This window comes from Leptonychotes weddellii, chromosome 1, assembly GCF_054177405.1.
Source record: "Leptonychotes weddellii isolate Sample4059 chromosome 1, ASM5417740v2, whole genome shotgun sequence".
NCBI classification, from domain to species: Eukaryota; Metazoa; Chordata; class Mammalia; order Carnivora; family Phocidae; genus Leptonychotes; species Leptonychotes weddellii.
The window spans coordinates 15899630-15927484 of NC_138369.1; the positions used below are offsets into that span (position 1 = coordinate 15899630).

Sequence of the window (27855 nt, forward strand, 5' to 3'; positions counted from 1 at the left end):
GCTTGGGACTTGTTAAACTTTCCCAGACCCACATCAGCTGCCAGACAGGCTTTTGGGGGCACTGCTCTGGAGCTCAACCCAGCAGGCACCTCAGGGATACTCAGAAGTGCTTGTTGAACTGCTTTGGGAACAAGGCAGTCAACTGCTAGTGGCCATTAAGTCTAGCAGGTTCTGAATTCTTGGCATCTACATCATCCATTGCAGGGTTTACAATGACTCTACTGATGTTTAACTTTTAAATTTCATTAAACATATTTGGGTGCCTTCTGTTGGTCGCATACTTCTACTTTTTTCTGATGATGGAAGTTTTACATACATCTACTCCTCCCCATAAATTGGACACTATATGTAAATACATACACACACATATGGAAAAGTAGAATGTGTGTGTGTGTGTATGTGTGTGTAGATAGTGCTATGATCTGAATGTGTTCCCTCCCCCCTAAGTTCATACACTGAAATCCTAACTCTCAAAGGTGATGGTATTAGTAGGTGAGGACTTTGGGAAATGATTAAGCTCATGAAAATGGAATCATCATAAATGAGATTAGTGCTCTTGTAAAAGAGATCCTACAGAGCTCCCTAGACTCTTCTACCATGTGAGGATAAAATAAGAAGTCTGCGGCCCGGAAGAGGGCCTTCACCTGACCATGCTGGTACCTTGATCTTGGACTTCCCAGCCTCCAGAACTGTGAGAAATAATTTTTTGTTTATAAGCTACGCAGTCTGTGGTATTTCTTTATAGCAGCCTGAACGGAGATGGATGAATGGATGGATGGATGGATAGATAGATAGATAGATAGATAGATAGATAGATAGGAAGAGGGAAAGGAAGTTAAGTTACCCATTGTTCCAAAATCAGAAATTTCTACCTTTCCTTCTGTTGTTAGGTTTTTTAATTACCCAAAGAGCTTCCAGTGTCCATCACTTAATGCCCTTAATGTAGAATGTCCATAGTAAGAATATGTTTAAAGAACATTTTTCCTGGATGCTTTTCCAAGAAAAAGATTTTCCAGTGTATTTGAAGCTTCTGGTTTAGAATCTACTCACTGACATCCTTCCATTATTCTTTTTTTTTTTTTTTTTAGATTTTATTTATTTATTTGACAGAGAGAGAGACAGCGAGAGAGGGAACACAAGCAGGGGGAGTGGGAAAGAGAGAAGCAGGCATCCCGTGGAGCAGGGAGCCCGATGCGGGGCTTGATCCCAGGACCCTGAGATCATGACCTGAGCCGAAGGCAGTCGCTTAACCAACTGAGCCACCCAGGTGCCCCCATCCTTCCGTTATTCTTTTTTTTTTTTTTTTAAGATTTTATTTAATAGAGAGAGACAGCGTGAGGGGGAACACAAGCGGGGAGTGGGAGAGGGAGAAGCAGGCCTCCCATGGAGCAGGGATCCCGATGCGGGGCTCGATCCCAGGACCCTGGGATCATGACCTGAGCCGAAGGCAGTCGCTTAACCAACTGAGCCACCCAGGTGCCCCATCCTTCCATTATTCTTGAAAGATCTCTTAATCAGAAAGAGTATAGTGCAGTGTTCTATAACTGATACCTTCCTCTGCCTTATCATGGTCTAATTTTTCATGTCTGTATATGTGACCTGAAAAACCAGTTCCACTAAAAGTATGTCTATAAATAATGCCTAAGGGCAAATTATCCTAACTAGAGGCACTGCAATACCACCATCTCACTGACCAGTCCCAGTCCAGAATACCTCTTTTAATTACCCAAGAATCCTTGCCTTTTTCAGCCCCAAACGTTACACGTCTAGCTTTCTTTGTTAGTGGATTCATTTGTTTACTCAGAAAATATCTATTGTGTACATACCATGTGCCAGGCATACAGTAGTGAACGAAAGAAACACAAGTCCCTGCCCTTCTGGAGTTTACAGTCTAGTAGTTGAGGGCATGGACTCTGAAATGAAATTTATTAATTCAAATCCCAGTTCCACTACTATTAACTCTGTGTGACCTACTCTGTCTCAAACAAGGACAGTGATGATGGCTTTAACTAGGTAAACAACAATTGAAGCAGCTAGAAGTCAGATCCTAGATATATTTCGAAGACAGAGTCAACAGGATTTACTGACAGATTGGGTGCAAGGAAAAAAGTCCTGGATGACTCCAGGGTTTTTGTCCTGAGTAACTGGAAGTAGGGAGTCACCATTTATGAGCTGAGGAAGGCTGTGAAGGAGTTAAGGTTGAGTTTTGGCTGCAACTTTTGAGATGCTATTAGGCATCCCAAGTACTGTTAAATTAACCCTGGAAAATGACTTTCCTGAGCCTTTGCCTTAGACTAGAGAATATCAATCAAATGACACTCTGAAGACCTTTCTTTAAAAAAAAAAAAAAGAATTCTCTTAATTTGGAGGTGCCTGGCTGGCTCAGTAGAGCATACCACTCTTTATCTTGGGGTTGTGAGTTCCAGCCCCATGTTGGGTATAGAGGTTACTTAAAATTAAAAAAAAAAAAAAAAAGCTTAATTTCCATAAACCTCATTTTCCTCACCTGCAAAATGGGTTTAATAGCCATTTCATAGATTACGAGAATGAAAGTAGATATTTGTAAAGCATCTAGCCCAACAATCTATGAGTCCAATAATACAATAGTCAACTAACCTGACTTCTCTTAAAACCAGATTAAACGTGATGTTCTACATTGTGTTAGTGAAAGCAAACTGTGCTCTCTGAAGCCTTAGTAGCAAAGACAAAGAATTACCAATAAAAATAAGAGCTCTATTCAGGGTCTGCAAATGGCAGACTGGCAACTTCGCCCTTGGTTTGGGGGGAAAAAAAAAAAGAGAAATACGCAGGAAATTAACACTGGGCGTAGTGAGTGACAGGATGCCTTAGCGACCACACTTCCCAGCAGCCCTCGCGCAGCCAGATACCGTCGAGGATTGGATGCCACCTCGGGAGGCGGGTAGCGTGGGGGAGGGGACAGGCGCGAGGTGCTGTGGGTAGGAGACGGCCGTCGACCGAGGCGCCATTTTGTGAGGCGGCCGTACCCTGTTGGATAATCTGGGGCACAAAACCGCTACTTCTGCCACTTTGGTCTCTTCTGGGGGTAAGTGCGGCAGCCGCCCGTAACGATCCGCGGTTCTTGCTTTTGAGGCAGGCCTTGTGCAGCCTCCCTGACAGCCGCGGGTGGCGGCCGATCAGCCCCAGCCGCATCTCTCGAGTAGCTACCCAAGGCATTGGCGGGCCGCGCCCCTCCTTGCCGCCTGCGCTGTCAGCTTTCAGAGGGCGTCCTCCCGCGCCACCTGAGGCCCGCTTCTTTCGGGCTTTTGACTGTGCCTCTGCCGGGACGCGTCTCCGAGTCCCCAGCCCAACTGAACGTGGAGCCGTCGCCTGTCCCTCGGGTACTCCTCAGGGGCGACCGGCAGTTTCTAGCCGCCATCGCCTCGCGGCTGCATCTGAATCCGCCCTCTCCGGGAGGTTGTTCGGTAAAGGCTGATCTGCTGGCTGGGGGAGCCTCTTGGGGGTCGGGAGGGGCGTGTGCAGACAGAAAGGGAAAGCCGGACGCCCGAGTCGGTCGCGCAGGCTGTGGCGCCGCCATCTCGGCCGCAACACCCCACAGAGATGGGTCCAGGCGCTGCCTGGGCGACGAGGGGCGGCATTAGAGGTTTTGCCCAGGGCCTTATTTCTCCCAGGTGGTTCTCTTCCATTTATTAATTCAGCAAATGTTTGTTGAGCGCCTACTCTGGAACAGGCGCCAGAGACGGCTGAAACTAGTTTCTCAGACCTCCACGAATTGAACGCGGTCTAGCTGTGTGTTTTATCACCGCCGGGGCGCTGCAGGGCCCAGCTGGCAGCCTCAAGGGTTAGTGGTGGTTATTGTTACTGAGGAACTAAGTCGTGTCGAGGTTTGCTCTTGTCTCATTGAAATAGCTTAGGATCAGCCGTTTCGTTATAAATAGAGTAGATTTCAATTAATGCAGTATCCCCGGCTTCGAAAAGATTTAAACTTTGCATTAGAAGATTTTGAAATTTATGTTGCTCCTTGTATTAGTAAAGACGCTTTGATTATGTTTTAACGGCCAACTACCCCACCGGAGTTGCTTTGATTAGAACACAGGGAGCTGATTGCATCTCTGCCCTTTTTTGCTTCGTAATCCTAAAGTAGGAGAAGGGAAGGAGTCTTCTGCTTGCGTCCTTTTATGAGTTTGTTATTGAATAGGGAATCTGATGTTTTAAGGTATGCTTCATCTTCCTGCAATGCTCATTTCAACAAATGATTTTCATGTTGACAGTTGATCCCCCCCACCTTCCTGCCCCCACCTTGGATAATCACTGTTAATAGTCTGATGAAATTCCAACCTCAGTAGTGTCCTAGCCTACAGAAAGATTGACTTAAGTGATCTCTCAAATTTTCAGCAGCCAATCTCTTTTGTTTCCTAGAAAAAAACAAAATTTGAACCTTTTGGAACAGAGTGCTACATCTTCAGTAGGACAATGGGTTCAGACAAACGGTAAGTTACTACTATACATGTCTTTGATTTCAGCATTTCATCGGGGACTGAAATTTTTTAAAAAATTGTTTATCAAATATTTGAGTGTCTATTTTGTGCCAGACATTGTTGTTAGTGCCTTCATGAGCCTTGCTCTTACAAGCATGCAGTTTAGTGAGAGAAGTGAAGTACTGTGTGAACTGTGCTATGTAAGAGAAGTCGAGGGTGCTGTTAGAACACATAGGAAGCATGTGTTTTCTTGGAAACATCTAGGAAAGCTTCCTGGAGAAAATGTTTTCTAAGGTAAGTAAGAACTAGGCAGAGGAGGGAGTGGGTCACTGAGGGTTCCCAGTGTGGAAAACAGCCTGTGCAGAAACCAGGAGATATCATACAAGTCTGCCACTTTACACAGTAGCTGGCTATAGCAAGCAATCAGTGAATGCTAGTTCTTGTCATTGTTCCCTCTGTGGCAAGATGATCCAGATTTATAGAAGCTTTGGATGGACCGTGGGTTACATGAAAAATAAATGAAAAGTTACTAAAGAATTAGTGGAGAATTAAGATGAGAGCATTTGGCTACCATGTGATCTATGGATTCTTCCACTCAGACTATTTGATTTACATACACGACCTTTTTCAGCCACCTTCCTACTTAATATTGAGTCTCGTCCCAGTGATAGATCAAATTGATGGCCCAGAGAGACTCAGGAGATGTTCGTGTCATGTGATGTGATTGTTTTAGTGCTGTGTTAGCAGTCTGTGGTTCCAAATAACTTATTAAATTAACATTTACCCTTTTAGGGTTTCTTCCTCATACTTCGCATTATGAAGTAGTCCTAGACTACTTGTTTCATTGGTGTCTTTTTGTTAAATTTGTGTACTGTAAATGAGGCCCTTCTAAGCCTTTCCTTTGTCTTGTCCTTACACAGTAGTTTTATGAACCTGGTAAACAATTTGTGAAAGAACTGTATCTGTAGTCAAGTGGGTTTAAGCCTCTTGTTACTAGATTTTCCTGTGAGGCCCAGTGCTATCCAGTAACCAAAAATAAACCAGATGTTATAGGAAATAATATTCTCTGCTGGTGCTGTTTATGTCTAACAAATGAACTTGGTTAACTGCCTGATGAAGAAAAAAAATTAATTTAACTCATCCAGGTTGTTGGTCCATTTCCCAGTAGTGTGATACCCTTGAGAGTAGATGAGTCAGAACACACTCTCCTTTGAAATTGGGTGAAATGCTAAAAATTGCTTTCTTCCTATTTTTGATCACTAAGATCTGAATCAGTGATAAAAAGGGTGATATGTGTAGACTACAGGCTTTGGAATATACAGGATCAACTTGGACAACCTGACCTTTTTTGAAAAAAAAAGTATTAAACCCAAACATGTGATAACCATATTATCAAATTTAGCATTATTTCCTGAAAATTGTCTTTGCCTTAAGGGATGTAGATGTTTTCCTAGTGTTTGTTTTTATAAACTGGAGTTTGGGGATAAATTTTAAGGGATACGTTAAACTATTTGGATATCTTATACACTGAGCTGTGGGGGGGAGGGGGGTATTTTCAACCGTGTTTTCTAAAGGTATAAAATGTGATGTACTTTAGAGTAAATGAAAATTATTTTCCCTGGCAGAGTGAGTAGAACAGAGCGTAGTGGAAGGTACGGTTCCATCATAGACAGGGATGATCGGGATGAGCGTGAATCCAGAAGCAGGCGGAGGGACTCAGATTACAAAAGATCTAGTGATGATCGGAGGGGCGACAGATATGACGACTACCGAGATTATGACAGCCCAGAGGTGAGTGGTCAGCAGCTGGTATGGTGTAGTTAGAATTATGAATTGCATGCACAAAGCCTGTAAGATTCTGGAAATGTAATAAGTATATCAAGTGTGGAACTCTCCTCTTGAGTATTTTATTCAAACCCTCTGTTATTCTGAAATTTGTTGAGGTGACTCTAATCCTCAAAGATAAACTGAGCTTGTGGTAGTAGAAATACTGGCCAGGGTTTACATAGGGCTCACCATACACCAGGCACTCATTTGAGCACCTGACTTACATGAACTTAATTAATCCCTTATGGTAGGTGTCTTCCCATTTTAAAGATGAGGCAATTGGAGCATAATAATATACCAGCCCTGTGCCTCGGCTGCTGCTTCTAAAAGTTGTAGTTTCAGTCAGCATAGTTCTTTCTCATTCCTTTCTTCTTTTTTTTTTTAAAGATTTTATTTATTTATTTGACAGAGAGAGAGCACAAGTAGGCAGAGTGGTAGAGGGAGGAGAAGCAGGCTCCCTGCTGAGCAGGGAGCCCAGTGCGGGGCTCAATCCCAGGACCCCGGGATCATGACCCGAGCCGAAGGCAGACGCTTAAGGACTGAGCTACCCAGGCGCCCCTTCTCATTCCTTTCTATATGTAAACGTAGCTTTGTTTAGAAGTAATTGCGCTGCCCATGTAATTTTGCAGGTTTTTTTTTTTTCATTTTCCATGCATGTAATCTTCATATCGTAACAGGTAGTGGTATTTCATTGTGTGGTAGTGAATACTGTACCATGAGTTGTGAAACCATTCTTCCTGAACTAAATGGCCCTTCTTTCTCCTCCTCCCCCACCACCCTCACCCTCCCCCCCACAGTTTAGAAACAGTACAGTGAACATCATCATGGAGTTCCCATACCCTCTCTGTTGTTCCTAAAGATAAATTCCTAGGAATAGAGGGCCTGGATCAAAGGGTATAAACCCAGCATTGTTTTAATTGTAATTTTGTTTATTGTAAATCAGAGAGAACGTGAAAGAAGGAACAGTGACCGATCCGAAGACGGCTACCATTCAGATGGTGACTATGGCGAGCATGACTACAGACATGACATCAGTGATGAGAGGGAGAGTAAGACCATCATGCTGCGCGGCCTTCCCATCACCATCACGGAGAGCGATGTAAGGGGAAACAGCAGTTCTAACAAGCAGTCCAGCCCAGCAGATTTGGGGCTTCTACTGTTTTCTCATGCTATTGTTTTATCTCAAGTTAACATCTCAGCCAGTGAAATATATTTCTGTCTCTAGGGTGGAGTTCTTTTCAGCTTGGTTCAGAGGTAAATTACCATTTATATTTAGGCTTTGAAGTTCAACACAGAGTTGAGTTTTCAGAAGTTCCTTAACTACAGGGAGCAGGTCTTGTTCCTTCAGTAGCCCATAGAAGGTAATCAGTACATTTTTATTGAACTGGTTACTTATTTGGTGAGGATGTATCAGTAAAAACACTTCATGATCTGGCTATCCTTTGATTTGATGAAATGTATGCTATCCATTTGAAACCTGAGAAGCCTTTCAAAAAGGAAAGCCATTCCCTGGCTCCCCACTCCTCAGACTGGCCAGCTAGGGGCTTGGTATACTGGGCACTACCTGATTTCCAGTGGCAGTCTCTTCTCTGGCCCTCACCCATTTCTTCCAGCCACATCCACCACCTGCCTCCCCTGTAGCTACTTTGGACATGTTTTTCATCCTACCAGTGTGCCTTTTTCTGCTTGAAGTCTCCATCATGTGAGGCCTTTCCTGATCTACAAGGCAGATTGATGTTGAAAGAGGTTCTGCAGAATGTCTCTGGGAAAGGGGGGGGGTGGGGGTGGTGGCATCTGGCTGGCTCAGTCGGTAGAGCATGCAACTCTTGATGTTGGGGTTGTAAGTTCAAACCCCATGTTGGAAACAGATTACTTCAAAAAAAAAAAAAAAAGGAATGTCTCTGGAAGCTTCTTTAAGGGAGGTTTTTACTAGTGTAGGGTAAAGAAGGGTTCCAGGGAGATCTTAGTTGAGCTGATTCTTAAGGGATCTAAAAGTTTGGGTCTGGTGGAGAACTAGGGGAAAGGTGTGGTAGACTGGCCTTCCAGGCAGTAGGATCACACAAGCAAACTTGGGAATAGAAGGATTCTGAATGTAGACAGGGCCTTTCAATCAGGTTCATTTGGTTGAATTTAAAGGCTTTTGGCAGGAGAGAGGTGGGTGGGAAGGTGCTTTTGAGGCCAGGTGCTAGAATCATTGAAAGCCCAGATAAGTATAAAAGAAGTTACTTAGGGCTTTGTCTGGTAGCAAGAGTTGTGCAGGTTAGAATGTTGGAGGGAAAGAATGGTAGTGGGAGGACAGGGAAGGCAGAGCTGAGCTCAGGTAGGGGCGGCAGTGGGCATGTGGAGTAGGAGATGCAGGAATTCCTACAGGAGGAGTCAATTCAGGAAAGTTTGCTTGTTAAGAAGGTTGCTCCCTTGAGTAGTCTGCTGGCCTATGGCCCTGGGAGTCTGCCGAGGAAGTGAGTGGCATGGGGAAGCAGTGCCCTCACTGACTTTGGGGGGCCTCCCTGCTGGCAATGAAACAAGATTTAATGCTTTTGTATTTCAGGCTTCTTCAGGGAAATAGAAGTGCCTACCATAAGAAGGCTGGTTTTCAAAGCAGAATTTCTGAGGTTCCCAAATTGTGCAGTATTCTTAGCAAATTCACATGTTGAAGTCTTTAAAACATTTTAAAATTATAGTATTTAATCTCCTCAACTTCAGTTTATCATACTCATTGCTTGCGTTTTTTAGTTTAGCCCTCCCACTGATATGTGAACTCTTAGAGTATCTTTAGTTACTATGTTACTATATGTGTTACTGTTACCACCACTTTTATAGTAACTGTCTTTAGTTACTCTGATGACTAACTTTTCAATTACTATGTTACTAAGCATGGACCTAAGTCACATGATGGGGTCTGGCTCAGTGTAGAACTTCTACTCTGTGGAAAAAATAGACATAGTCAGTTCTTTTTATTGGTGGTTGTTATGGTCTGTAAAGTGACTACAGATAGAATACTGAATACTGAACCATCACTCCTAGGGAAAATACAAAGTTAGGTTCCTGTGAGCCTCTGGTCACAACCATTTTCATCAACAGATCAACACATAACCTTGTTTTAGGTGCATTGTGGTTTAGAGATGCCTTATTTAATATATATTGTTGATTCAATTACCTTGAACTCACATGCAGCAACACTGTAACTCATGCCTGAATGAAGCTTATCCAACAATGTGTATTTTCTCTCTGAGGGACATCACAGCCGCCCTGTGCTACACTTGGAGAGCCATGTTAAATAGAGAAATCACTGGGGCGCCTGGCTGGCTCAGTCAGTAGAGCATGCAACTCTTGATCTCAGGGCCAGGAGTCCAAACCCCATGTTGGATGTAGAGCTTACTTAAAAAAAATAGTAATAATAGTGAAATCACTAACAAAAAGTATGAAAATGTGAAAAACTTGGCACTAAATAGACTGTGAAAAGGACACTTTACATTATGGAAGCTGAAACAAGGCAAAGCATTGCCTCAGCCTGGGACATGTGCATCAAGCGACTCAAATCTCTCCCTCCTCTGCACATGTCCGCAGATGACTTGGAAGCACAAGTATTGATTGGGAGTTACAAATTTTAGTGAGTGGACAAATTTGCAAATACAGAATCCACAAATAATGAGGATCAATAGTATATAATCCTGTAGCCTTTGCATGTAATTATGGAAAGTTGGGGACCACTAAGAATTTATTTCACAAATTTGGCCCTGTTTTTCCTTTTTTCCTGGGAGTATTTCTGCCTGGCATGATTAAGAGACTAGTGTATTTCATTGCCTTTTGCAGTAAGGGCTTGGTCTAACATCAGTAACAAACCTACCAGGGGTGCCTGGGTGGCTCAGTCAGTTAAGCGTCTACCTTTGGCTCAGGTCATGATCCCAGGGTCCTGGGATCGAGCCCCACGTTGGGCTCTCTGCTTAGCAGGGAGTCTGCTCCCTCTCTCTCTCTCAAATAAATAAATAAAAGCTTTAAAAAAAACAATGAATCATATAACACTACATCAAAAACTGATGATGTAATGTATGGTGCTTTCATAACAATAAAAATTTTTTTAAAAAAAGCTTTAAAAAAAAAATGACAACCTACCAGCCCAAATTCATTCTTCTAGGCTCAGTTGATGTTTATTTTGACTTATTAGGAGCCTAGGAATGTTACGAGCTTTGTTAATTTTCAGCACTAGTGTAAATGTAAGAAAATAACTATTTTCTTAAAATAATTGTGCAAAAAATGAGAGTTCCTTGTTTTTTGGCTATTGATTCTTGATCATATACTTCAGAGGACAATGCCACATCCTCTGCCTCTTCTAAATCTCATTTTCTTTCTGGTCATTTAGAACAAAGGACAGCGAGGTGAGATTAAGATAGGCTTATAGGACAGCATGCCATGGGCAAGACTTTTTTTTTTTTTTTAAGATTTATTTATTTTAAAGATTTTATTTGAGAGAGAGCACACATGAGCTGGGGGTGGGGGCAGAGGGAGAGGGAGAAGCAGACTCTCCACTGAGCAGGGAGCTCAATGCGGGACTCCATCCCAGGACCCCGAGATCATAACCTGAGCCGAAGGCAGATGCTTAACCGACTAAGCCACCCAGGTGCCCTGAGATTTATTTTAGAAAGGGAGAGAGTGCACCCAGCAGGGAGGGGCAGAAGGAGACAGAATCCCAAGCAGACTCCCCGCCAAGTGCGGAGCCCAACATGGGGCTTGATCTCACAACCCTGAGATCATGACCTGAGCTGAAATCGAGTCAGATGCTTAACCGACTGAGCCACCAGGCACCCCAGCAAGACTGTTCATTGTAACATAAATACTTGTACCTGAAAGAAATTCCCAGGCAGCATATAAAGAATGCTTTCGAGGCTGTTACAATACATTCATTTCTGTGAGAAGTGTTCTTTTTTTTTATTGTTTTTATTTATTTATTTATTTTAAAGATTTTATTTTTATTTATTTGACAGAGAGCACAGCAGGGGGAGCAGCAGGCAGAGGGAGAGGGAGAAGCAGGCTTCCCGCTGAACAGGGAGCCCGATGGCAGGGTTCAATCCCAGCACCCTGGGATCATGACCTGAGCCAAAGGCAGCCGCTTAACCTACTGAGCCACCCAGGCACCCCTTATTCTGTTTTTAAAATGATTAAATTTTGGTGGTAGAAGTTAAAAACTTGGCTGATTAAGCAGTTGATGCAGTTCCTGGTCCTTGAACTTTCTTTGATGTGGAATAGTTTATGGCTCAAGCTTTAACTATAAATGTGTAAAACTCTGCAGATTCGAGAAATGATGGAGTCCTTTGAAGGTCCTCAGCCTGCGGACGTGAGGTTGATGAAGAGGAAAACAGGTGAGAGCTTGCTTAGTTCCGGCTGTTCTGGCTCTCTTCCCCATTCCCACCTCAGCCCCTAAAGACCATCCTGATTCCCCCAGTCTTCAAGCACATGAATTCAGAATGAAAGGTTTGCCATGGCTAAGGAATGTGACTCTTTGAAAACGATATTAGAGAGCACCTGAGGACCTTTTTAAAAACTTTGTTTTTAGGGACTTTTTTTTCCTTCGGTAAGTAGTGATTTATAAACTCCTTGTTTGACTGTTTGTAGTCGGTTGCATGGTTACTTTTTAAGCGTGGAATCAAATCGAGTGGCACTTAGTTCAGGCGGCTTGGTTCCTTGCCATGGCAAAGTATCAAGAAGATCCCCAAGTCAAGTCACATTTGTAAAGCTGCTTCCCAATTGGCTTTGTCACGCAGTGTTGAAGCAGTGGGAGAGAGATTCACCTGTTATAAAGGAACTGACTAACACGAGTATCCCGTCTATATCTGAATGCTGTCTCTAGGTGTAAGCCGTGGTTTCGCCTTCGTGGAGTTTTATCACTTGCAAGATGCTACCAGCTGGATGGAAGCCAATCAGGTTGCTTCACTCACCAAGTCTAGATATTCATGAAAATGGAACAAGTCTGTACAATTTAAAAACAAAAAACAAACAAAAAGGTTGAAGGAGTGGTTTGTTCCAAAGGAGTGATTTTTTTTTAAAGAAAAGCTTTGTATATATTAAAATTGATAGTATTAGGATAAATACAGCAGCAAGGACTGCATTGTAGAATTTGCTCTGCCTTTAAACATGGCTGCCTGGCAGAGCTTTGTTAATCACTGAATACCCGTCTGGTGATTATCAGAACATCTTGATGTTCCCTTTTCCGCTACCGATTATGTTCCTATTCATTATGTCCATTGAGAGTAATCTTAAAATATCCAACTCTCGATTTGACAGTGAAGAGAACACACTAGAAGTTTGCTACAGGCATTTTGAAGTTATTCCTTATTTCTGCTTGGAGACCACAAGCCTCCAGGAGGCCTAAGTGCTCATGTGGGTCTTCAAGGACTATTTAAGGACCTCATGGAATTTATGAACAATAAGTCTGATGAGATTAGCCTGGGAGCTGGTGTCCTGCTGCTGTCTGATCTAGTTAAAGTGGCATTAACATCCTAATCTCCCTGAGAATGCCTTTTATATTCCGTTCAAAGCAAATCATTGATGGCTCTTTGATGTAGCATTAACTGAAGTGTTCTACAGTTTGTCAAGATGACGTTCAGTACTTGGCACTTAAATAACATTTTTTGCCAAAACTCCAAAGGACAGTATTGAATGCCTTAAACAAGTGCGTTCTGGGAGGTTTGCTTAACTCATTATGTTGCTTTTCTGCAGCATTTTATGATTTATCACCCATAAATAAGTTATATTCTTTGGTAATATATTGCTATTTATAACAAAGACTCACTAATGAGGGTATCATTTTGATTGAATGATTTGTTAGATTTTTAAGCTTCTCATTTTCTTAAACCAGAGATGACAGCCTGAACTTACAGAAGTAGAACTTCATTCATTTCATACCGTGGACACCATCCTAGTAAATTCAGAACTTACACACAGGCTTCATGTGAGTCTGCTTTCTTGACGTGACAGCATCTTTTGATGCAGTGGCTGTATCAGAATGGCTTGCCTGGGAGTTTAAAACTCCAAGGAAATTAAAACCCACAAGACATTTAAAAATCTCCACAATTTTAATGTATACAAAGCTAAGTTCACGTGTAATATTTCATTACAGTTCAAATTCACTCCAGAAATAAAAGGCCAATAGGATTAGGGACTCAGTGATAGTTTGGAGTCTCCCCCAGCACACACCCCTCCTACTGGGATGATCTTCTGACATATCTCCCAGCTTCATTTTTGTTTCTGTACAACACAGTGAGTGGCTGGCCCTTCAGCTCTTTTCCTCCTGGCCAGACATGCAGTCTTGCCTTTAGATATTGCAGAGACAACATTCACAGCATGTCTTAACTCTTCCAGGATTTGCAAGAACCAAATTGCTCAACAGTATGTATATTTAGAGGGGTTAGACTCCTTTTAAAAATCTGGATATCTAACCTCCTCCTTAAATCTGTTCTGATAGTGTCAGAACACCCGCTCCCTCCCCCCTTTGCCGCCCCATAAAAAGCAAAAGAAAAGGTGCTCCTGTTAAATGAAGGCTCTTTGGGGGCAGGTGCTGGGTATACTCTTGGCTAGACTGATTGAGCTCGAAGTTTTGACCTTTTAAAGTTGCATCCCTTTTAGTCACATGCTTGACTTGAAGGGCAAGGTGGTGTATACATTTACGAACTCTTCTGACCCCCCTGAAGAAACTTCATTGGCCTCCTGGTTACTCATCTTGAAGAGAGTACCATGTATTTCAGGGAAAAACACATCTGTCACCTAGGACATAAAACATGGTTTCAGTTGGCAGGAAGAAATCTCATTTAGCTGCTTTAGAGTCGATGGCATTCAGAATAGGCCCTCCAAAGAAAGAATTGTAACCACATTCCCTTTAAAACTGAGCTCCCCTCCCCTCGTCCCCCAGAGGACACATCCTGAAGCAGGAGTTTGGGGAAAAGAGGAAATAGAAAAGCTTTTACTTTGCATAAGGACGGGGGACTGGGGGAAAAGTGAAGCGAAGCCCAAGGACACCATACTGAGGCTAAAGTAGGAGGCAATCTCAGAACTGGGAGAGTTGTGTCTTCTGCTTTTTGAAATAGACTGTCACTCTCAGGCAGCCTGGCAATGCTGAATGTTAGGACTTCTGTCTCTGCTGGAGACACGGCCTGGTGCATGTCAGCGGTTAGAGTTTGGCAGCTTTCTCAGCACTCCCTGACTCCGTTTACCTTTACTCCGCATCCCATTCTCTTACTGCCTATCTGAAGGATTGGATGGGCAGAGTATAGGTGGCGGTGGTTGGTCCTCCCCGTATGTTGTCCATTTAATTCCAGAGCACTGATTTTTCCGAAGTGTGCTCTGCCCTGGGAAAATGGACACATGTTCCTCACAATGGGAATAACTAATTACTTCTTTTTTTACAGAAAAAGTTGGTGATTCAAGGAAAGCACATTGCAATGCATTATAGCAATCCCAGACCTAAGTTTGAAGATTGGCTTTGTAACAAGGTAAGCATGTACTCTTACCAAATAGGCAAAACTCCTTCAGGTTTTTGTTGTTTTTTACTTTGTCTGTCTGAACAAGGAAACTAAAAAGTATACAATCACCAGCTTTTTAATCCTAGGGGAATTTTCATGCTTTGTGACTTTCTTTGGGTTTTCCTGTGTAGATAATAGAGTCCGTAGAACACTAGCAATTTTATTTATTAAGATCCAGGTTCTAAGCTCAGTGTTTCAATTAGGATTTTAGGTTTGTTCCACTTTACTGTTTCTTGATTTCTAGAGGTCTTTGTCAACTTATGGCACAGTCTCTTAATTAAATTAACTAAATCCTTCTGACCCTGTTCAAGTTATGAAAGATCGGTTATAGTCCTGTCGGGGCACCTGGCTGGCTGAGTTGGTAGAGCATTCAACTCCCGATCTCAGGGTCATGAGTTCAAGCCCCATGTTGAGCATAGAGCTTACTTTAAAAAATAATAAAAATTAAAAGAACATTATGGTCCTGTCCCCAGTGCACCTTTTTTTTTTTTTTTAAGATTGATTGATTGATTTATTTGAGAGCACGTGTGCGAGTGGTGGGTGGGCTGGGCGCGTGGGGCAGAATCTCAAGCAGACTCCCTGCTGAGTGGTGAGTCTGACGTAGGGCTTGATCCCACAACCCTGAGATCATGACCTGAGCGGAAACTGAGAGACGCTTAACCAACTGAACCACCCAGGTGCCCCATCAATGCACCATTTTGAGCTTGGGTGTTGCCATTGACATTCTGAAAGTACTTGGATTCTTTGTTTGCATGTGGCCCGTGTCTAGTAGGGGACTAGACAGTATACCATTTACATTGTGTTTGTGTATATAAAGTGGTCCATATAGTGAGTGCTCTTCTGATACAAGAAAAAGAACTTCGCCACTATAGGGTTTGCTGTAGGGTTTTTGGGTGAACTGAAGCTTTCCCCCAACTTGATAAAAATGGAATCATACTTCAAAATCTGTCAAGATTTGTTTTTCTTGGAAGATTTCACAGTGAAACATTTTAAATTTTTAGGTGAATACCCCATTGTCTTGGTTACATGATATCACTCTCTGCTTTTTTATTTGCTTACTGGGACTTGTCCATGGCCCTATTGCTCTAACCCACTTCATTACTAGTAAACCTGGCCTACTGTGAGAAATAATTACAGAGAAAACTTTTTTTCTTCCAGTGCTGCCTTAACAATTTCAGGAAAAGACTAAAATGCTTCCGATGTGGAGCGGACAAGTTTGGTAAGCCCAAACTCAGCTGTTTGGAATAAGCATTAAAAACCTGACTGATTGAAATGTCTGCGAACCTGAGGAAAAGTATAGATTGTAGGGCATTTCAACAAGTAATTCATATATTCTCCTTAAATTTTCTTACCTTACGTTGGGTAGATGCTTCTGATGATTGTGGGTGCAGAGAGTTCTTTTATTTTCCAAAATTAAGCCAGCTCACGCTGGTTTGCGTTCTGCATCTGCTTTTCTTTAGTACTGAGGTACTGTCAGTCCTCCACCGGCCCAATTTTTGCATTCCACATTTATCACGTCAAAACTAATCATGTTTTATTATAGCCACAGATGGTTTAAAAAGGAAAAAATGACTGCTACGTTTACTTATAATTAAAACTTTGGGGTTTGAATATATTTCTTTACTAAAAATACACTGGTTTATTTTTTGTCTTCAGTTACTGAGTCTCCCTGTCTCCTTCCCTTGTAGACTCTGAACAGGAAGTGCCCCCTGGAACCACAGAATCTGTTCAGTCTGTGGATTACTACTGTGATAGTAAGTCCCACTGTGCTCTTTTGGCCTTTGTGGTAGAAGTTGACCTTAGTTGGAAGTTTTTGTTCTCTTACCCTTTTTTAATGAACAGCGATGGCTTCAAGTTTGTCCCATAAAAGATTGGTTTTAGAGTCTCCTCCATGTCAAAGTGCAAAATATACTGGGAATCTCCCAAAATGTATTCCTGTGTTTGTCCTTGAGCCTGCCTTGGAAAGCACTGGTGGTGGGAATGCACATATATGTCATTTGTCTCTTTCACCAGCAATCATACTTCGAAACATAGCCCCGCACACTGTGGTGGATTCCATCATGACAGCGCTGTCTCCCTACGCGTCCTTAGCTGTCAATAACATTCGCCTCATAAAAGATAAACAGACCCAGCAAAACAGAGGCTTCGCGTTTGTGCAGCTGTCTTCTGCAATGGTGAGGTGCTCGCCGAATCTTTCCTTTTAAAAGAAACTGGGCTGTGCGAGGCAAATGTGGTTCATGTAATTGTAATACTATGTGTAAGGCTCCTGGAGCCCAAAGTTCAAGGCTGCATATGATAAGTGGTAAAAATAATGTGTATACCTGTAGATAATTGGCAGAAGTGAGGTTTGAGCCACAGCTTAATTTTTCCTTCTTGCTTTGTTTTAGATTGGTTTAGCATTTACTCCTTTAATAATATGGGATACCTTCATGTGCTGGAGGAAAGAGGGCTCTTTTTTTTATTTCTTCAAGGTTTCATATGCACAGACAATAATTACTGTGTGTGTTTTTTTGTTTTTGCTTTTTTTTAATAGAAAGTTGTACTTCTTTGAATGGGGTAGGTGGTAGGGGAAGATTTTTAATTACATGACAAAATTGTCTTTCTTGACATTCTCCTTCAGGATGCCTCTCAGCTGCTTCAGATATTACAGAGTCTCCATCCGCCTTTGAAAATTGACGGCAAAACTATTGGGGTTGATTTTGCAAAAAGTGCCAGAAAGTGAGTGGCTTTATTGTCCTTATTTCAAACTGCTGTACTTGCACACTTGTGCAGGGCTGCTTTGCTGACTGTACCCTAAGCCCATGTTCTCGACACTGAGACACAATCCTCCCTGGTTGCCAAGGTCGGGAGGGAGACCGTTGTCTTTCTTCTCTTACAGTGTATTCCCCCTGTCCTGAAAAAAGTTGCCAGAAAACTTCAGAGCAGGACAAAAGCACACGTGGCAGATGGGTTGAGAATATGTGCTGTGCAAACCGCTTCAGGATAGTGCAAACCTATCTTGAAATAATTCTTTCCAGAACAGCATGCTTATAGCTTCCTATAGAATGAGCTTCAGTCTAGAGATTTAAATTTCCTGTTTGTAGTATCATTACTCATCCAACAGACACCTTACTAGATGGCAGGATACAGAGTAAACAGTGATACTACAGAGACATTTGCCCACTAAGGAATTTGCCCATGGAGACCCCTTCCTGCTCTGAAATGAGGCCTTGCTAGCATTTGAGGGCTCCCAACAAAGGCTAGAGTGAATTGCTCTTCCTTGGCAGTGTGGGGGATACAGATGGGGAGCATACTGAGAGAGAGAGCCACATGCTTAGGTTTTTGTGGTTTCAGAGACTTGGTCCTGCCAGATGGTAACCGGGTCAGCGCCTTCTCTGTGGCTAGCACAGCCATCGCTGCTGCTCAGTGGTCATCCACCCAGGTAAGGTGGAGGGTTTTTTTTTTTTCAGAGTAGTGTGTTGGTGCCCAAAGTCACAGAAGTGATTTTTCCGCTGTGTCTTAGGAGCTCTCCAGGGGCAGTTTTAGGGAGTACTTCCTGCCTTCTTTCCTTGATATCCACTAACCTCGCCTGTGTGTCCTTTTCTTTGGACATTTTGTAGTCTCAGAGCGGTGAAGGAGGCGGTGTTGACTACAGTTACCTGCAGCCGGGCCAAGATGGCTATGCCCAGTACGCTCAGGTAGGTAGATTAACCAGCATCCAACTACTCTCCAGAGCATGTCTGAGAATAGCAGCTTTAACAGTGGACTTTTCTTCAGTACTCACAGGATTACCAACAGTTTTATCAGCAACAAGCTGGAGGATTGGAATCTGATGCATCATCTGCATCAGGTAGTAAACTTCATCTCTGTTTTAGCTTTTTTTAAGTAGCTGTGGTTAAGGAGATAGGACGTGTCCATTTCCCTGCAGGGCGGGGGCAGAGGGTGCACATTCAGGGTTGTCACTGTGTGCCTAAGGTTCTGGGCAAGATCAGGAATGGGTAACAGCTTCTTAGAGACTGTTATGATGAGTGTTCATTCTTAGAATTCAACTTTGTTATCTCCCCTGGCTATGTTTGGAATCATGGGAGCCCACATAGGTTCATGGAAGCAGAGGATGTGGTCTGGTGCCCAGACATCAGTCAGAAAGGTCATTGTAAGAAGTCTTTGCTTTAGTTTTTGTTCTAGAATTATAAAAGCCTTATAGTTAAATCTTTTCTGAACCCCAGACCACTTATGGATTCTTCCTTCTTCTTACAATCATGCAGAATATTTAACTTTGTGTGTAGCATTCTAGTAGGATTATAAAAATGATAATGTTACAGGTTCCAGGATGTTTAGTAGGAATTAGGTTATTAAGGACTGACCCATCCATGGGGCGCCTGGGTGGCGTGGTCAGTTTAGTGGCTGACTCTTCGTTTTGGCTCAGGTTATGATCTTGGTCTCATGAAATCGAGCCCTGCTTCGGGCTCCATGCTCAGCACAGAATCTGCTCGAAACTCTCTCTCCCTCTTTCTCCGCCCCTCCCCACTGCTCTCTCCCTCTAAAAATAAATAAACCTTTAAACAAACAAACAAAAAAAGACCTGACATATACAAAGACAGAAGGCTAGTTTGGGCATTACAGATAAAGATGTTTGGCTTGGAGTTCAGTGCCTTGGCCCTTGCTAACCACCTGTGTTTATCATCAGGCACAGCAGTGACCACCACCTCAGCGGCCGTAGTGTCCCAGAGTCCCCAGCTGTATAATCAGACCTCCAATCCACCCAGCTCTCCGGTAATCCTGTCGTCCTAAATACAGAACTGGTGACTGTGGGGGGAAACTTTGTTTTTCTGTCCAAGTATTATCCTTTCCTGCTATGTGAGCCAGGATTGAATAATACACAGACATTCCAACGTTACTTCTCTCTGTCATGTAGTATTAGATCATAATTGGGGGTATGTATTTAAAACATAAGATTCCAAACAGGGTGTATGCTTTCTGCATGCCTCGACTTGACCTTTAGGAAGAAAGTTGTCAGCATGTGTTTTGTTCAAGGATTGCCTTAGATCATTGCTTACAGTGTGTCTGTCAGGGGAGCCCTTCCACCTGGATGATTGCAGTGATTTAGTTCTCTTTAGAGGCTTTACAGTTGAAATTATATTGAAGCTGCTGTTCTTTCCAGACTGAGGAAGCACAGCCTAGCACTAGCACAAGTACACAGGCCCCAGCCGCTTCCCCCACTGGTGTAGTTCCTGGTACCAAATATGGTAAGCCAAACCTCATGGGGCTGTTGACAGTTGGAAGGTCCTAGTTGTTGTCTGTGTCTAGTAAGAGTTCCTCTCTCTTTGTGGGTGCCAGAGGGACACTTGGGGATATGAGAGAAGACAACCATTAAGGCCTGCCGCATCTCAGTGGCTTAGAGGTTGAAGGAACACTCGCTTCTTACCGGGAATGACTGTGTGCTGGTTTTTGTTTTTGCAGCAGTGCCCGACACGTCCACTTACCAGTATGACGAATCATCAGGATATTACTACGATCCGACGACAGGGCTATACTATGACCCCAACTCACAGGTGCATACACTGTTTTCCTCCCCAGTTTCACTAGAAATATCTTCGTTTCACTTAATCCATTTATGAGGCATGACTTGAAGTATCTCCTGCAAAGGAGCAAGTGGCCCAGATTAGTTTTAAGTTCTTCAGACTCACCAAGATGTAATTTCTACTTTAGGATTTTAATTTTTAATTTAAAGGTTAAAAATGTTTTGAGGTACAGTGTACATACAGAAAAATACACAAAGTTGAAGTGTACGTTTCTTTGAATGTTTACACGTATACACATGTATATCAGCACTGAGATGAGAGAACATTCCTGGCATGCTGAAAGTTCCTTCATGCCCCTTGCTGGTCAGTACCCGCCCTCTTCAGTAACCTCTAGTCTGACTTACAGTACCATGGATTATTTTATCAAGTTAAAATTTATAGGTGGCTGTTAGTGTTTATGTAAAGATAGAAGTTTGAAAATGTGGTTTCTCTTCCTGTGTATTTTTTTTTTAATTGAGATAAAATTCACTGTTTCCTTGCTTGTTTGTTTTTAGGTATGGGGGGGGGTTTTTTTTGGTTTTTTTTGTTTTTTTTTAAGTAGGCTCCACGCCCAAAGTGGAGCCCAGCACAGGGCTTAAACTCATGACCCTGAGATCAAGACCTGAGCTGAGATCAAGAGTCAGATGCCTAACCGACTGAGCCACCCAGGCGCCCCCTTAAGATTTTTTTTTTTTTAAAGATTTATTTATTTTGGGGGCGCCTAGGTGGCTTAGTCAGTTGAGCGTCTGCCTTCGGCTCAGGTCATGCTCCTGGGGTCCTGGGATCGAGCCCCATGTCGGGCTCCCGCCTGCTTCTCCCTCTCCCTCTGCCCTCCACCCCCCACTTGTGCTCTCTATCTCAAATAAATAAATAAAATCTTTAAAAAAAAAAAACTTACTTCAGTGAGAGAGACGGCACATTCGAGCATGCACACACACTGGGTAGGGGCAAAGGGAGAGGGAGAGAGAAACCCAAGCAGACTCTCCCCACTGAGCGTGGAGTCGGACATGGGGCTCAATCCCATGACCCCAAAATCAGATCTGAGCCAAAACCAAGAGTTGGACGCTTAACTGACTATGCCACCCAGGCACCCCTAGATTTTATTTTTAAGTAATTTCTACATCCAACCTGGGGCTTGAACTTACAGCCCTGAGATCAAGATCATGCTCTACCAACTGAGCCAGCCAGATACCCTTTGCTATTTATTTATTTGTTTGTAATCCAAAACGTTTTCATCACCCCAAAAAGAAACCCTGTACCCATTAGCAGTCACTCCTTAGTCCCTCCTTACCCCAGCAACCACTATTTGCTTTCTGTCTCTACAAATTTGCCTCTTCTAAAAGCATTTCATGTAAATGGAATCAGATAACATGTGACCTCTTGTGTCCAGCCTCTTTTACTTAGCATCCTAATGTATTCTTGCGGGTAGAAATTAGATCTCTGGGTGATGTTTAATTTTGGGTAGTGGTATATTATTTTAAAGAGGAAGGGCAGTTTTAACACTCCATAAATGAGCAATTACTTATGACTAGGATCTGTATATATAGAATAGTAAAATAAGTGCTTTTAACAGGAACTTGGCATTGAGAGCTTGTGGTTTCTGAGAGTGAGGTGTGAAGCAGTGAGGGACCCACCTGAGCAAGCTAAGCCTTGCATGGTTCTACTTCTCTTGCTTGTGAAGTCTGGCCACCATTACCCAAGCAGGTCTTAGTGACCATAGCAGTTATGACTCCTCTGTCTGATCCATGCCACCTTCCCCAGAAGAGACGTAACAGACCATCTCTCCTGGGTCCCTGCTGAGCAGGTAGAGCGAATGACTAGGGAATAAAGAAGAGGAGAGATGGGTGCTACCTATCCACCATTGCAATTCTTCCTACATACGTCAGATCTAGTTCCTTCACTTACCACCTTCCAGGCTCCTGAGCTGGCTCTTTACAACCCTATGTTTGCTTACCTGGGTGTCCAAAGGGTTCTGGGTGGTTGAACCGATGATGAACTATTAACTGGTTGTCATGGAGGATGTGTAATTAAAAGCTCCTCCTGAACAGGGGGCGCCTGGCTGGCCCAGCTGGTGGGGCATGGACTCTTGATCTCAGGGTTGTGAGTTCAAGCCCCACGCTGGGTGTAGAAATTACTAAAAATAATAATAAATAAAAATCTTAAAAAAAAAAAAAAAGGAAACCACCTCTTCTGGCCACCTGGTTTGTATAAAATGGTCTGTCTATGGAAAGGAGTCAGACACATAGCTCTTTGGGTGCCCTCCAGGCCCAGGGATTAGATTAATGGAACTACACTCTTTAGAAACCATATTCGACCTTTGCCCAAGAAGTTTCACACCTCTTCACTGGCTGGTTCTTCATCCTTACCATACCAACATGTACAGTAGTTTCTCTCTGGGCAGGAAATACTACTGGTCTGCAACATGTTTTGTTTATGTTTAATTTTTTTGACAATCTTGACATACCTTTTTAACAAAATATTCCTTTAATGGTTTGACAAAGCAGGAAGTCTGCATTAATTGTGCTTTGTTTCTAGTACTACTACAATTCCTTGACCCAGCAGTACCTTTACTGGGATGGAGAGAAGGAGACGTACGTGCCAGCCGCAGAGTCCAGCTCCCACCAGCAGACGGGCCTACCTCCTGCAAAAGAGGGGAAGGAAAAGAAGGAGAAACCCAAGAGCAAAACAGCTCAGCAGGTGAGACCATGACCCCATGACCCAGCCAGGGGACTCAGTTCTCTCTGGGGGATTGGCCTTTTTTCGTTGTTGTTGGGACATGTGTCAGCTTTATTTGGATTTTTTTTAAAAACTGGGCCACACATCTTATTTACATTAAGTTCGCAGAGCATTTTGTAATTTTTTAATGTTACCATACGTTGTTTGTCGGCTGCCTGTATTCATACTTAGAGGGAAGAATATCCTAGAATATTCACAGGCTTTCGAGCAATATTCGTTAATGACTTTGATCGTATGCAGTAACATCTCTTGAAGATATTTGTAGGTAGAAGTAAGGGCGAAGGGGGTTTTGTTGCAGAGCGTGTGATTGAGGTGAGACTCTTAGTGGCTGCTTACTGTGGCACAGGAGACTGTTCTCTAAAGTCATGTATCTAAATGGTTTTTTCATGGTTGTTTGGCATTAGATCGCCAAAGACATGGAACGCTGGGCTAAGAGTTTAAACAAGCAGAAAGAAAATTTTAAGAACAGCTTTCAACCTGTTAATTCCTTGAGGGAAGAAGAAAGGAGAGAGTCCGCTGCAGCAGATGCTGGCTTTGCTCTCTTTGAGAAAAAGGTAACAGTAGCATGAATGGCCGCACTTCGTGATGGGAACTTAAGTAAAACTTGAGGCTTATGAGTTATTCTCTCTTTCCCAGGGAGCCTTAGCCGAAAGGCAGCAGCTCATCCCAGAACTGGTGCGGAATGGAGACGAGGAGAATCCTCTCAAGGTAAGGCAGGACCACCGGTGTCTTACGGCCGTATGTGTGCTTTGTGTCTCCCTGGGAATCTAAGCTTCATCTTGGCTGTGATTCCTCCTTAAAACTGGGTGTGCTCACTGTTCGTGGGTATTTAGAGCAGTTCCTGCACATGGAATCCATGTCCAGGGCTTTGTTTTCTGGGTGAGAGCTGGAGAGCTGGATTCCTAAGCTCAGTTGAGTTTTATTGCATTTGTAAATAGAGTGTTTTAACGGTCTGGAAAGAGAAGATTGAGACAGTAAAACATGTTTTACTGGATAGATACTGGTCTAGGTGGGCCATTACTCTGATCTGTTCTATTTGGGGTTTTCATTCATGGTGAGGAGTTTGAAAACAGCCATCCAGGAACTTTTCCTGGGCCCCAGGAGGGTTGGTACCAGGAGGCTGGCAGGTCCCGCGCTTGAGGACCTGACTGTTGGGCACAGTTGAACGAAACGCAGTTCGCTGTCCAAGTATGGCACGGGTGAGGGTTCTCGCACGTCTGGAATTACACGTTACTTTACCCAGATACGTAGTCATGGCTCCTTCCTACTGTATGTGTCCAGTGACCCACCCTCTTGTCCCCAGAGGGGTCTGGTTGCTGCTTACAGTGGTGACAGTGACAATGAAGAGGAGCTGGTGGAGAGACTTGAGAGTGAGGAAGAGAAGCTGGCCGACTGGAAGAAGATGGCCTGCCTGCTCTGCCGGCGCCAATTCCCCAACAGAGACGCCCTGGTCCGGCACCAGCAGCTCTCAGACCTTCACAAGGTGGCCGTGCTTCTCTGCGCTGATCTGAGGCAGGGAGGGGAGGGAGCGAGGCGACACGGGTGCCCTGACAGTGGTGAAGGTTCAGCAGATCCCTGCCTGGAGTGATCGCCTTTCAGAAGGCTGTTCTTAATATGGTCTATTCCAGATCAAAGAGTGGCAAGGAGCATGGTGGCTCCATATACAGCAGGCTCTGGCTTTCGTGCCGTGCTGTATTGAATTAGGCTTTGACTCTTAGAGTAAATAGATACCGATAGAACTAGACATTTCAAATCAGGATGGTCTGCATTCTTACTGTGTCTGTCAAATCTCTTGTACAGCAAAACATGGATATCTACCGACGGTCCCGGCTGAGTGAGCAGGAGTTGGAAGCCTTGGAGCTGAGGGAGAGAGAGGTGACTGAGGGTCACTCTGCCACTGGAAGGAGTGTCTTGTATCTGCCTTTAGCTTTTATTTGTAGCACTTAGTTCTGGGTCCCAGGGGCAAGGTAGGATTTGTCACATACTTGTCACCCAGCCATTTTGGCTCATGTAGCCTGGACCCGGGGGCTTTGTGTGCGTTGTGAGCTCTGCACTGAGTCTGTGAGGATGCACAGAAGCACATCCTGAAGACTGCTCACGGGTCCTGCATGCCAAGTACTTGCTGTTGAGGACACTGGGTTTTAGTAAGGAGAAAGTGATTTCGTTCGGCCTGTGATGAGGGAGGCTTCCCATTAGGCCCAGGAGACATCAGGGCATAAGACAACTGCAGGTGATAGGGAAGGAAGCAGTAGACAGGGCAGGGTTTGGGGTGAAGGAGGCAAAAGTGAGGCCAATAATGGACAAGCATTTGATAGTTCATGAGGCAGGTTGATGCCAGCCGGGTTTAAAATGCAAAGAGAGGCCCATGGGTTAGAAACGAACCAGTGGGCAGAGTTACTTGAAATTTCTCAGCCCACGAGAATTTTGTAGTTCAGGCTGTCTCTAGTTAGGGCTTCTGCTTTCCTGTTCTTTTCCACTGTTTATGGTGCCAGCTCCCCAGGGACTGATGGGCAGGTCTCTGGAAGCCTCCTTAGTGCCGTCTGTCCCCAGTGGTGAGAGGAGCGGCAGCTCTGCCCTCCTCTGGGCTGCACCGACGGCCCAGCAGGCCTCTCAAAGTGCTTGACCAGCGACAGCTAATTAAATAAAACTCCTTGTTGCAGATGTAGTAGCTCTGCGCCAGGTTCCACACGCAGTGGATCGGACTAAGTGCAGTGAGGGGGAAAACAAGGGTGTTTGGTGTTTCAGACCACTCTGAGAGGCCAAGCTGCAGATGGGGAAAGTCCTTGAGGGTGGTAATCATGAAGTTTGAGTACGTCAGGCTGTGGCAGATTCAAGTTTGAATGTCTCTAGCATCGTTTGTTCTCCGATGTAGATGAAATATCGAGATCGAGCTGCAGAAAGACGGGAGAAGTACGGCATTCCAGAACCTCCGGAGCCCAAGCGCAAGAAGCAGTTTGATGCTGGCACTGTGTATGTGTTGTGCACCTTTTCCACTCCGTTAGCAGGGGCTCTGGCTGTTTTTAGTAACTGTGTGTTTGCCACTGGCAGGAATTACGAGCAGCCCACCAAAGATGGCATTGACCACAGTAACATTGGCAACAAGATGCTGCAGGCCATGGGTTGGCGGGAAGGCTCGGGTTTGGGAAGAAAGTGTCAAGGCATCACAGCCCCCATCGAGGTAAGCAGTAAGATTGGGCTTCAGTGGTTTGCAGGCTTATTTTAGTGAGGAGACGAGATGGAAGCAGCCAGACGGCCTGGCGCCCAGGGGAGGGTTGATGTCACCACACAGGGCAGTCTCCTCTGGGCTGCGCCCCCCACCCAATGGGAGTCTCCCTTCCTGCAGCCTCTGCTTATGTCACCCCCCCTTTAAGATGTCAGTTGGGAGGATTGGGGATGGTACCCTACTTGATTTTTCTGGTCTTTTGGTATCTTTGGGTAAAAGCCATCTTCTGAGAACTGTGTATGTCTGTGTCCTTTGTTAGAAACAGTCCCTTACTGAACACCGACTCAGATCCACGTAGCTTAGATTGGATTTTTTAAAAGGTGTACTGTGCTTTAATTTCTTTCTAAGTGATCTTGGTTATGTATAAAATAAATTTTGATTTAGTAGGATTTTTATGCATAATAAGAAATCGTTTAGTTGGTCAGAGTTCACTCAGATTGAGATATAATCTCAGGATCCGAGGTCCCCACCCACTGGCCTTCTAGACCAGAGCACCACCAGTGATCGATCCCTCTCTGACCTGGCAACACAGCTTAGGTCAGACTGTTATAGACAGAACATGTTTGTTTTGTGCAAGCGAGTTCTGCTGACATCGGGCTGTCCTGCTATGATCTGTGCCCATAATTACCAGGCCTTCCTAGGCTTCAGTGGAGTGCTTTGGAGCCCTTACTCGGCACAGAAGCTTGCCGAGCAGGCACTGGGGGGCAGGGTTGGGGGATGTGTCTCTCTCTGCATATCTTCCTTAGCCCATTTTATTCCTTCAGTCCTTAAACCTACTCCAGGTCTCCCAAGCTTCCTCCCTCCTGTCCCTGGTGGGTGGTCCTGTTTGGGAGTCGCCTGGACGAGCAGGAGTTGGAGCAGTCCACACCCTACCTGTCAGCTGCTGACAGAAATTTTGTTCCCCTAGGCTCAAGTCCGGCTAAAAGGAGCTGGCCTGGGAGCCAAAGGCAGTGCATACGGACTGTCGGGTGCGGATTCCTACAAAGATGCTGTCCGGAAGGCCATGTTTGCTCGGTTCACTGAGATGGAGTGAGGCTCAGAGAAGGAGGGAGGGAGGGAAAGACGACGAGGAGCTCCTCGGAGCACAAGGAGGGGTCCGTCTCCTGAATTCACTTTTAGCACCTGTCTCTTTAAGGGCATGCCTTGTGCTGTTAATAGTTTCTAGGGCGAACCACTCCATTCTACAAGGTTCTCCCACTTAAAGGAGTTCTCCTTATATGGGCTGTCTGGCGAATGGCCTTCCTTCCTGCCAGAGGGCTTGTGAGCTGGCCGGGGGGGACAGTGGGTCTTTTATACTTCAGTGTACATAGTGTAATGTAGTGTGTTTTACGTGTGTAGCCCATGTCATCGTCTGTCAGCCCCTCACACTCCTAGGGGGTGTTGAGATGCCCTAGGTGGTTATGTGACACCAAAGCCGCCTCTGTCATTTGTTGTGCTGTCTTTTCTTGGCAAAAGCCTTGTGTATATTTGTATATTACACATTTGTACAGAATTTTGGAAGATTTTCAGTCTAGTTGCCAAATCTGGCTCCTTTACAAAAGAAATACCTTAAAAAATGA

The 27855-nt window shown here is 44.1% G+C and overlaps 1 protein-coding gene across 1 annotated transcript; it reads left to right on the forward strand.

Annotated features, from left to right (window-relative positions):
• Window positions 1–2913: 2913 nt before the first annotated feature.
• RBM5 (RNA binding motif protein 5) lies at window positions 2914–27855 on the forward strand. The gene is made up of 25 exons (XM_006737340.2): window positions 2914–3064; window positions 4399–4469; window positions 6083–6248; window positions 7228–7383; window positions 11572–11641; window positions 12130–12203; window positions 14684–14767; window positions 15956–16016; window positions 16486–16551; window positions 16811–16971; window positions 17418–17515; window positions 18131–18218; window positions 18397–18474; window positions 18554–18626; window positions 19464–19549; window positions 19938–20022; window positions 20237–20328; window positions 22873–23034; window positions 23478–23627; window positions 23710–23781; window positions 24377–24556; window positions 24874–24948; window positions 25946–26043; window positions 26122–26251; window positions 27204–27855. Exons 2-25 carry the CDS (start codon window positions 4453–4455, stop codon window positions 27327–27329), a joined length of 2448 nt encoding a protein of 815 aa, XP_006737403.1. The 5' UTR covers window positions 2914–3064; window positions 4399–4452; the 3' UTR covers window positions 27330–27855.